Below are 12068 nucleotides of genomic sequence, written 5' to 3'. Positions count from 1 at the left end.
TCAAGATGTTCTCCTTACATTTTCAAAACTAAAGACATTATAATCTTTCGAGAACTAAAGACGTTATCGTATTATTTTTTTCAGCATTAAAGACGCTATCATAGTCTTTCCAACACTGAAGACGTTATTCCAGTCTTTCCTAAGCAATACCAATACCAACAAAAGGTTAAATAACACTAAATTATAAATAAGACAATAAAGCAATGGAAGTTAATAAAAATGTAAAAAAAAGATAAGCCTAAAGTCGGTTTTCTCAGACGCTTCCGCCTCTCACATCAACTACTTCCAAAGGCCAAAAAGATCAGTCGGGTTCTCATGAGTGTTTCTTTAGGTTCATGGGACAGAATAAGGGCCAAACTACCACCACGGTCATAAAACTACCCCTGGAAATGCCCAAAACTCTTTTTTCACATTTTTATCAACTTCCATTGCTTTATTATACTTATTTATAATTTAGTGTTATTTAACCTTTTGTTGGAATTGGTATTGCTTAGGAAAGAATATAAAAATACGATAACGTCTTTAGTTCTCGAAAGATTATAATGGAAATGAACAGAATAAGGGTCAAACTACCACCACGGTCATAAAACTACCCCTGGAAATGCCCAAAACTCCTACGAAAGCCGAAAATGTTTAAGAATATGAGCGAAAAAACATATCCAAAACACTTGAGTCGCCCTTGAGTACCTGGAAGGAGGATCGCGGGGTGGCGGTGTGGACACTGGAGCGGGGTGACGTGAGGCCGAGGCACAGGGCGGCGTCACTCTCGCAACTCAGCCTCTTCCCGCCCTTGCCGCGCGACCCCACGCCCAGGAATCCCGAGGAGGCAGTAAGGGCGCTGCTGCAGGACCGGTTGGAGGAGGGGCGTCGCGGGCCAAGGCTGACGGGTTCCTGCTCGTCCTCAGCTTCTGATCCTGACGTCACTGCCTCCATCTTGTATCCACCCTGGGCATACCACCCACCAGATGAAGGAAGGAAGTCTCTCTCTCTCTCTCTCTCTCTCTCTCTCTCTCTCTCTCTCTCTCTCTCTCTCTCTCTCTCTCTCTCTCTCTCTCTCTCTCTCTCTCTCTCTCTCTCTCTCTCGTAACAAAAAAAGAATATACATACTAAAACATCAAGTACTAAATATGTATGTATGTATGTGTTTGTATGTATGTAAGTATGTATGTATGTATGCATGCATGTATCTATTTCATTACTAATCAAAAAACTACATCTCACAAAACACTGAACACTACATAATAATTATATATCTTTCATTCTTCCGTATTCACGCACGCACGCACTCATATGTACAGACATGCATATTAAGAGGTAAAGAACACACACACACACACACACACACACACACACACACACACACACACACACACACACACACACACACACACACACACACATCCGACACAAATATATTACCTTCACCCTCACCCAAACAGTGAACACACCCTGAAAACAACAGACAAACACGGAGTAGTAGTGGTGGTACCGACAACAAGGAGAACAAACAGTGTGAGGGAGGAGAGTTAGTAGTGTCCAGAGGGTTGGTTACACGCATTATCACGGCAATCCACACAACCCCACAGGTCCCAACACACACGGGGGGCGGGAGGGGAGAGAAGAGCAGAGCCTGAAAGGTCACACGATCAACGTTAAAGGAGAACATAACAGACAAAGTGGGAGCGAGGGTTGTGTAGGACCTGCGGACGCTCCTCCAGAGATGACATTCTTCGGGGGATGGACCGGCGCGGCTTGTTCCCAGGTCGCGGCGGGGAGGTGATGGCGTCCAGGATGCGAGATGAACGGCGACTTCGGCTTGGTCGCTCCCCCTCCCCCGGAAGCCTCCACTCAGAGAACCCTGGCAGCCCCGATTCGCCCGTCAGCGTGCTCGTGGAGGCATCGGTAGGACTGTCCGGCTGACTCAGGCTCACTTCTGAAGCAGGAGAGCCCGTTTGCACCCAGGAGTCTTTCAGGAGTCACACCACTCAGTATGAGAAGGGACAGAACTCCTGCCACAGACTTTTGTCACACACACTCACACACTCGTCTCGTGGGTGGTGTTCCTCCTCCTCCTTGACATTCACTTCCAAACTCCATCCTCAAGAACTATTGACGTTTGCAAAGATTCACGCTCCATCCTAGATCGACTCAACAGTCACTGGCAAGCACGGAGTGGGCTTGTTCCTATCCTTCTCTCCTGCAACTTGCAAGACACCAATCTCTACACACTGATGGGAATCTACTTTTCCTTCTTTCGACTTTGAAAATGAGGTGATATAATTATCAGACACCTCGATATTTTTTGTATAACTGACATTTTTTCATTCATATCTAACACCGATATCGATATACCTAAAGCACATAGACTCCCCCCTCCCTCCCCTTCCCCCTGGGAAAAGAGCAGAGCCGTGCCACCAGACCTTCGCCGATGAGCGTGTCCGCGGAGGACGTGGAGCCCACGTTGCGGCGGCCCTTGGGGATGGTGAGGAACTTGGCGTCGTCCTCCGTCCTGATGGTGACCTGTCCAGACCACCGACAATAACATGAAAAAGGGCACCTGGTGCTTCAGGGCATCATGTATGTATACTGAGACGGCAACACAACGTAAATACTACAATATATATATATATATATATATATATATATATATATATATATATATATATATATATATATATATATATATATATATATATATATATATATATATATATATATATATATATATATATATATATATATATATATATATATATATATATATATATATATATATATATATATATATATATATATATATAACGGATAATGTACTACATTTAAGTAAAACATATAACTGAGGCGACAGGAGAAGTATGGGAGACGGACTCAACGCTCAAAGTAGTCTAACTTAAAAGTACAAAAGTATACGTTGCGTGCAAAAGAGCTGGCAGCGCTGCAGAGCCGATTTGACACCAAAGTGACAGTATCGGTGAGACACGACGCCACAAGAGGCCACTACACACACTCGAGGACTCAGGCGAGGACGCACGCTCCCCCTGGCGACGAGACCCTCAGCACAAGAAGCCACGCACAGGACGACACAGAGGCAACGCTGTGGCCTGCCTACGCACGCACCTTCTTGGGACTGAAGGGGGAGTTGGGAGCACTCACGGGCAGGTTGTTGTCAGTGTTCAGGCCGACGGACTCGTTGGCCATGGCCTCCTCACGCATACGACGCTCCTCCAGCTCCCGTTGCTCCTCCTCGACTGGCGGCACACACAATACAAGGTTACGGCGCCGCCACGGAGGCTGCATGACGGTACACTAGACCTTCAAACCTTCAAACTACTACTAATGCTACCCCTGACACTACTGACACTAAATGGTAAGCCCCTGCATCGTGCACCGTACTGTGACTTTGCCAACTATATAAACAAACTTGACTATCATATATAACGTAACCTCACTTATATGATAACCTAACACCCTCAAATGGCAAAAAAAAGATCCCCTCATATGATCTCTTAGTCCCCCTCCCTATAAATGGAAAGATAATTAGTGTACTACGTAAGGGTCTAATGATAACAACCCCCCCCCCCCCTTGCGTCGCCTGCCCCGCCCACACTCACATCGTCTGTAGGACCACCGCCAGTGCTGGTTCCCGGACGCCTTCGCCACCTGCGCGTCGAAGGTCCAGCAGCGGTCCCTGGGGGTGTCCACCTCGAAGCCTGAAGCAGAGAGAGAGAGACAGTATAGCCAATCCTCGTTAACTCCTCCCTGTTTGAGTCTGCATGCAACCGAGTCTCAAAACGTAAACGAAAAATTAACAAATAACGAAACTAACAAATACACAAATAAATAACTATATGAAATATGAATAAAGGAATATATGACTTTTTTTCACACGGGTTTACATGTTTTATCTGCTTCACAGCCTCTTGTTTTATTTTAAAGTGCTTAGGTTATGAATTAGATTTACAAGAGACCCCGAATGCACTCGTACGCATGCTCGCTCTCTCTCTCTCTCTCTCTCTCTCTCTCTCTCTCTCTCTCTCTCTCTCTCTCTCTCTCTCTCTCTCTCTCTCTCTCTCTCTCTCTCTCTCTCTCTCTCTCTCTCTCTCTCTCTCTCTCTCTCTCTCTCTCACACACACACACACACACACACGTACCGGAGAAGGCGCTGAAGTTGGAGACGCGACGAGGAGAGTTGCGGCCGCTGTCCAGGTCTGGGGGTGGCGAGACGTACTCCGGAGACCTGCAGGAGGGGCAGAAGCAGGGCGGCTGAGGAACTGACTGCTTGGATGGACTAAATGACTGACTGACTAACTGGGTGATGAAATAACTGACCCACTCTACAGGTGAACCAATTGACTAACTTAATAATAGACTGATTACCTTATTCATTGACTAGGTAAGTGACTGAGGAACTGACTGAATGGATGGGTTAAAGGATTGTCTGACTAACTGGTAACTGACCCACTCGACGGGTGAAACAGTTAACTAACGACTGATTACATGATTTGTTGACTAGGTAAGCGACTGACTGACTGATAAGGTAAGTGATGGAGTGATGACTGACAGCCTTACACCCCCTTCCCGCAACAAGCACATATCAACATTACTATCGTCTTCCATTACCTTCAGTACCACACACCTAACCAAACAGAGTCAAACCGAACCAAATTTAATCCAAACCGAGCCCAACCTACCTCGGTCCCAACCATACTGAACCTAACTTAACCTAACCAAATCTAAATCAAAGCAAAATGAGTGAGTGGCCGTGGCCGTGATTGGATGTGTGTTGCGTCTTGCTCCACGCGGAAAGTTCTTTGTCGACATGGCTGTCAGGGCCAAGGGCGTGAGGGATTTGTGTTACGTTTGTGAGGATTTCACAGGCGATAAATGGATTGGATGCTGTTTGTGCCATAAATGGTGTCATGTGAATTGTACTTATTTGTCTGGAATTAAGCAGGATAATATACCTAAAATTAATTGGATTTGCACCCCATGCCTTCATAAAGCGTCTCTGGCTACCAAAATTGTGGAAAAATTGGATGAATTCAAGCAAGAATTATCTAAAGAAATATCTGTGGTTAAAGATGAAGTTGAATCAAGGCCTGAGAAGGTGCAGGAGGGCCTGGGGTCAGTTGCTGACGCCCTACGAGCTGACCAGGCACTTAGTTGGGCTGAGGTGGCGAAGAGAGACAGGAAAGTGAAGAATAATCTCCTAGTTGTGAAAGCTTCTACCCAGAAAAAGAAGGCAACGTATATGAAGGATGAAGTCTCCCAGGCATTGAATGGCATTCAAATAACTGATTCAAGACTCACAAATGGAGGTAATATTGTCATGAACTTTGATAATGAGAACACAAGGGCTGAGGCTGCTAAAAAATTGGAGTCTGTTGAGCAAATCAATACCAAGAGAGTTGGAAAGATGAAACCAAAGATCATGATATGCAATGTGCATAAAGAGGAGACCAAGGAAAAAATAAAGGAGACCATCTTAGATCGCAATGAGTTCTTACGCACAATTCAGGGTGTTGAGAATAAGATTGAGCTGATTTTTAGTAAGCCTGCAGCTGGCGGCACGATGCACCACATTTTGAGATGCGACCCAACTGTGAGAGAGCTGATTTACAAGAATCATGACAAGTTGAAATTAGAACGGGGAATATACACGGTGAGAGACAGATACCATGCAATTATATGTTATCATTGTCAGCGATATGGCCATCTTGAGGCTAACTGTACTGTCAAGACCAATGGAGAAGCCCCAAAATGTTTCAAATGCGCTTGCGATCATAAATCAAAGGATTGATCCATGGCTGAGAAGAAATGCATAAATTGTGTGAGGTACAAGAAGCCTGAGATCAACCACTCAGCGAACGACCAGTGTTGTGTAGTTCTTCAAACCGAAATTGATGTAATTCGTAACATAACCGATCATGGCTATTAATTAGTGTTTATACTCAAAGACAAATTGTGTGTTAAATGTTCAGTGAGTTGGAAATAATTTAGTGTCCAAACACGGCCAAGTGACTATGATGATGCCAAGTTTTATTAAAAGGATATCAGTAGGCTATTCATGAAAGCGATCAAGACTCACTCACTCACTACGACGTTTTGAATAGGTGTATCGAGGGTTATTATCGAGGCTAACATGGTAATTGTTGACAGACCTCGCAGAGCGCTGCACTAGCAGTGGAGCGGGGCCTGAAACCTCAATAACGGTAAATGGTAAACGGCAAACTTACCACACACCTCATCGAACCTAAACCAAGCCAACCCAAAACCCAAACCAAAACCTTACCAAACCAAACCATACCTTTCACAGACCTAACCAAGCTGAAGATAATTTAACCAAAACCAAACCAACCACAAACCCAACCCAACCCAAACCGAACCAAACGTAAACCAACCTATCACACACCTTACCTAAACAAACCTAACTAAACCAACCCAACCCAACCAAACCAAACCGAACCAAAAACCTAACCCAACACCCACCTCTCCACAGACGAGTCCCTGGAGTCAGCCATTTGGTCATGCACGTCGGGGCTGTAATACACTTTCTTGAGAGCCTCGAGGACCGATATGCCGTCCGTGAAGACCCGATATGTGAGCAGGAAGGTGTTGAGGAAGTCTATGGAGAGGAAGCGCAGGTCTGTCAGGCGTTCCAGTAGCCTCTCTGGAGTGGCGTAGCGGATATGAGGAACCTATGTGTGGACAAACGGGAGGAGGTAAAAAGGGTGAACAAGGTGAGGATGATGGCGTCAGAGTGGTGTGGGTATGAAGGATGTTCGATGTTGAATGAGTGTGAAAGCGTGTGGGTGTGAGGATGTTCAATGTTGTGGAAGGAGTGAGATGGCGTTGTGGTGTGAGGGTGTAGATATATTGGTGCGAGGGCGGCAGGGTTGTGGAAATAGAAGTGCGATAGTTAAGTATGAGGCATACGCTATATAGTTGCGCATGGCCTCGGTGTTCATCTCCGTCGCATTAGCCCTTGAGCCTGTGGTGGGATGGTGATAGTGAGTTATTTTGACGGTGTGAGGATGTCAGGCTTGTAGAAATGGAAGTGTGATGGCGGTAGTGAGTTACATTAATGGTGCGAGAGTCCAGATGGGTTAGGCTGTTAGAGTGAGGCTGTCAGGCTTGTAGAAATGAAAGTGTGATGGTGATAGTGAGTTATTTTGATAGTGTGAGGGGGCCAGGCTTGTAGAAATGGGAGTATGATGATGATGATATAGTGAGTTAATTTGATGGTGCGAAAAGTTTAGACGTGCTGATGTGAGGGTGTCAGGTATGTGCAGATGGTAGTGTGATGGTGATAACGGTGAGTTATTTTGATTGTGTGAGGGGGCCAGGCTTGTAGAAATGGGAGTATGATGATGATATAGTGAGTTATTTTGATGGTGCGACGTACTAATGTGAGGGTGTCAGGGTCAGGGATGTGCAGATGGTGATAATGGTGAGTTATTTTGATGATGAGAGGATATGAGTAGTTGTAAGGGTTTTAGAGTTTAGAGATGCAATAGTTTTCCACGTGAAACTGGTCTATGGGGTAGTGGAGGCTGCAGAGGAAGCGAGAGATGCTGAGAGTGTGTGGTAAGGTGCGGGGCTGGGATAACCCCGCACCCGCCACTACCCCATGGGCCAGTTTTACGTGGAAATATTACAGCAGTGATCGCCGCCATTGGTAACGATCAAAACAAACAAAATGACTGTGAAAGCGGCCCGTAGTAATGGCATGGTAGTAGTACACCTGGAGACTCGAACACCTGTGGCTTCTCTCACCTTGCAGGAGTTGAGGGTGCGGGAGAAGCGGATGTCTACGTCGTCCCTGAAGAGCTTGGGGTCGTTCTTGATGAAGTGAGGCATCGTGATGGATGAAGTGTCGGACATGGAGGATCTGAACAGGTTGTTGAAGTGCACGTTATCCAGGCACTGTGGGACGGACACGCGAGATGGGTGGACGTGAGTAACGGATTGACTTATTGATGGAGAGTGGTTGAGAGTACAGTTGGAAAGTTTCGTTTAGTCGGCGCAACATCTGTGGTCATATGCCGGAAGAGTGGTTGATAAATAGAATAATACAACGGGAGAGATTACTTGACAGAGTGAATGATTGCTTGATTGGTTTGTTGGTTGATTGGTTGATTTGATATATATATATATATATATATATATATATATATATATATATATATATATATATATATATATATATATATATATATATATATATATATATATATCGGGAGTGGTTGGTGGACTGACTTACTCAGGTGGTTGCTTCATAGATGGGTTGTTTGATTAAAAGCTGTTTGCCTAAAGGATTAGTATTTGATTGATTTGATTTCTAAGTTCATAATTCGGTTGTTTCCTTGTAGTTCTTATCATTATCAATATTAGTACAATGAGAACAAAAAGAACAACTCCTCCTCCTCCTCCTCCTACTACTACTACTACTACTACTGCTACTATACTACTCCTCACCTGGCTGATGTCGCTGATCCACGCCTGCTTCTCCTGCATGGTGGGCGCGACCAGGTGGAGGGTGATGGGCGTGCCACACTTCTGCTCCACCACGATTTTGAAGTCCAGGTTGGCTTGCTCCACCTGGAACTTGGCATGACTCGAGCTGCTGCTGGTGGCGGCCGAGCTGTCGCTGACCCCGCTGCTCTGGGACGAGAACGACGACACCGAAGACTCTGTGTGTGTGTGTGTGTTGGTTATAGTGGTAGTGGTAGCGTCAGGGAGAGAAGAGAAAAAAAAGGGATGCGGGTCTAGCCTTTGATGTTTCTTGCAAAGTAACTTTTCAATGATGTAAAGATACTCTAATTCAAGAAAAGTTAGCTTACCAAAGTTATTCTAAGCCAAAGTTAGTCGTTACAGAAGAAAATCGTCTTAGGTCAAGGAAAGTTACTCCGAGTCAAGCAAAGTTACTCAAAGTCAAGCAGGTTACTCTACGGCGTCAGTAAAACAAAGTTGCTCTCCACAGAAGTGAGGTTATTCTAAGTCAAGTTAAGTTACTCTAAGTTAAGCAAAATTACTCTAAGTTAGGTAAAGTTACTCAAGTCAAAAAGGTCGTTCTAAGCCAGGCAAAGTACATAAGTATCTAATAAAACTAAAGTCACGCAGCAAGGCGATGTTCAGCCCCTCGTCTCGGCCCGGAGCCTCCCCCTCACCTCCATCGTCGTCTTGGTTGCCTAGCTCGTTGGGGTCCTCGATCAGCGTGGCGTCGTTGAGGGGCACCTTGCCGACGCCCGGCACCAGGTGGAGCTTTCCGCCCGAGGTTCTGGTGGCCACGATGAGGTGGTTGCTGCCGGGAAGACGAGGAAGAAGCAAGATAATGGTGCTTAGAAATGGTGCTCGCTTTCGATTTTCGTGTCAATCAATCAGTCATTCAGTCACTATCTAGCTAACCAATCAATCAATAAAGAAAAATATTGCTAAAGAGAGAGTGCGGAAGTTTTCAATATACGTACAAAATCTAAGACAGTGATGCAAAGGTTGATTATCGCAGACTCTATGTTTATAAATTTATCAAGTACTTTGGAATACCATGTGGGTGTGATGGAAACTAATATTAGCAGGAAGGAAGAGGAATCACGGAAACAACTCAGTGACCCTGTGAGTTCGAGTGTCGCTTGAAAGAGATTAAAAGAGCATCTCCTTCATAAAGTGTTTAGGGAAATTCGTCATGAAAAGGTCTAATAGTGGCGTGGTGATAACACTTCCACGGCGCCTGAAAACGAGAGAATCACACGAATAATAAGAATAAATTTTACACGAAGAAAATAAAACAGGCCAAGGTGCGACTTAGAATGCGAGAAAAGAAGTTATTTTTCTCTTGTATTAGGGAAATGAAGACGAAGTGACATGGCAAAATTGAAAACTGCTAAACTAGGCTAAATAAAAATCTATTATTCTTCAGATTATACAGGCATGCACGATAAACCACGAAGACTGAAAATATATCATGCAAACTGAGAGAGAGAGAGAGAGAGAGAGAGAGAGAGAGAGAGAGAGAGAGAGAGAGAGAGAGAGAGAAGGGGGGAGGAGGGGGGACTCACCTGAACAAGAAACACTGGCGCACCGCTTCCTTCTCGCTCTTGAACTGGCTCAGGCGACTCTTGGCGGATCGAGGTCTGTCTCCCAGGACTTGTATCAGCGACCCTGCCGAGTCCAAAGGTCTTCACATGCTGCCTCTACCTCCATCCTCCTATTCATCTTCCTCCTCCTTCTCCTCCTCATCATCATCTGCTTTTTATTCCCTTTTCTCCTCTTGTTTTTTATTATTTTTTTTCTCCAGTGTCATTTTTTCTTCACAGTGCAATGCCATGTTCTTAAGCGTTTGTGGTAGATCTCATTGGGGCTGTTAGATGGATGATTGACAAACACACACACACACACACACACACACACACACACACACGCATATTAACTCACAAACAAGGACATTACTAAAATAATAAGCTTATATTAATGGATAAAAATGATAATAATAATAATAATAATAATAATAATAATAATAATAATAATAATAATAATAATAATAATAATAACAATAATAATAATAATAATAATAATAATAATAATAATAATAATAATAATAATAATAATAATAATAACAATAATAATAATAACAGCAGTTTAAGATCGCAAAACGTTGGCAAAAGTTAACCGAATTATGATAAAACTTCAGAAAATTGTAATATATCACGAAAAAAGAAAACTACGAGACAAACAGAACACCAAATAATCAAATAAAACAAAATTAGAGAGCTTGCCATGTATGCGTGTATGTGTTTTGAAAGCCATCTTCATGAAACTTCGAAACAGGCTTCATCCCAATGTTTCACTCGACACTCTTGAGAAAGTTCAGCCTCGAGAGCATGGCATTGCACTGAGGTATTTTCATTTCTATCATGCAACAAAGAAAAAACGTCATGATAAAACTTCATTTCAGCAAAAATATCATCCTATGGAGTGGTCGACAAAAGGTGTTCTTCCATTATTTAGACATGCCTCGAACCAGTGTTACTTTATAGTCGTGGTGTAGAATGATGGCGCTGATTTGTTTACTTACTTAAAGCACGAGAGGTTGTGTGGGAGACGTAACTGACGTGTGTGTGTGTGTGTGTGTGTGTGTGTGTGTGAGAGAGAGAGAGAGAGAGAGCAAGGCGACTCACGGGTGTCCTGTGTGTGTCTGGTGGGCTCACTCGGCACAAGGCCGGGCCGTGTTCTCATTAGGGAGTGAGTAAGTGAGTCAACATGCAGCAGTGGCAGCACACGGCAAACGAGGCTCAGCAGTGACTCGAGACACGCCACACGCGACACTTAGGCTCAGCAGGCAGCAGGAGTCGCCGGCGCCACGAGGCAGGGCCGGCGCAGAGGGCGCAATGACAAGCAGGAAAGGGAAGCAATGCACTGCTCTAGGAAAATGGCGACCCACAACACTCAGGCGGTGAGGGAACAGCGATAACACGAAAAACAGTAACCATTACCGCCATTGAAAAGAAATAAGCACATAAAAGTACATAGTGATGTAAGTAACAAACAAATGCACACTGAATGACCGGATGATTCGATAAAAATATTTCTTTTAGAGAAACGTCTACACAATTATCATAAAACAACAAGGGAAGTGAGTTTAACGGTTGATCTTTAGCGAGAGAAAAGATGACCCGACTTTGCAAGCTTAGAAGAATTCAGAACACAGAAGGATGTACAGCTAACGAGTGTGAGGAACTCCGCGCCTCCCCTCGCGAGCACAGCCTGGCCGCGCGTGGCCGCCCAGCACCACCGCCACAACACAGCCGCGGCGGCGACCCTCAACTAAGCTAAGACGCGACGCCACACACGGCAAGCAAGGGTCGCATGCAACAGACACACACACACACTCACACACACACACACACACACACACACACACACAGGGTAAGCGGGGACATGTATGCTGCCACTTGGTGTTATTTATGAACTTTGTCAAGAATTTTGATGTATTAGTTTGTTTGCAGTTACTATTGAAAGTATTGATTTAGTGGGACTCAGGAGTTTGGTGTTGTAAGGAAAACATGCAG

General features: G+C 44.5%; 1 protein-coding gene across 7 annotated transcripts in view; it reads right to left on the bottom strand.

Annotated features, from left to right (window-relative positions):
* Window positions 1-12068, bottom strand: part of LOC127003311 (ras-specific guanine nucleotide-releasing factor 2-like) — a 69052-nt gene that overhangs the window by 9452 nt on the left and 47532 nt on the right. For 4 of the 7 annotated variants that reach the window (XM_050869795.1, XM_050869793.1, XM_050869797.1 and 1 more), the window contains 11 exons: window positions 10059-10161; window positions 9171-9304; window positions 8479-8693; window positions 7777-7926; window positions 6490-6698; window positions 4152-4237; window positions 3612-3710; window positions 3118-3248; window positions 2421-2520; window positions 1701-1933; window positions 688-933 (listed from right to left, as the gene is read on the bottom strand). In XM_050869795.1, the coding sequence (XP_050725752.1) occupies window positions 688-933; window positions 1701-1933; window positions 2421-2520; window positions 3118-3248; window positions 3612-3710; window positions 4152-4237; window positions 6490-6698; window positions 7777-7926; window positions 8479-8693; window positions 9171-9304; window positions 10059-10161 (1706 nt within the window). Of the gene's footprint in view, window positions 1-687; window positions 946-1700; window positions 1934-2420; window positions 2521-3117; window positions 3249-3611; window positions 3711-4151; window positions 4238-6489; window positions 6699-7776; window positions 7927-8478; window positions 8694-9170; window positions 9305-10058; window positions 10162-12068 lie in introns of all 7 variants that reach the window. The other 3 variants (XM_050869796.1, XM_050869799.1, XM_050869800.1) reach the window with 3 other exon arrangements.

Source organism: Eriocheir sinensis, chromosome 25, assembly GCF_024679095.1.
Source record: "Eriocheir sinensis breed Jianghai 21 chromosome 25, ASM2467909v1, whole genome shotgun sequence".
Classification (NCBI taxonomy): domain Eukaryota; kingdom Metazoa; phylum Arthropoda; class Malacostraca; order Decapoda; family Varunidae; genus Eriocheir; species Eriocheir sinensis.
The sequence above is the reverse complement of the archived record's forward strand: the minus strand, read 5'-3'. Positions and strand labels throughout refer to the sequence as shown.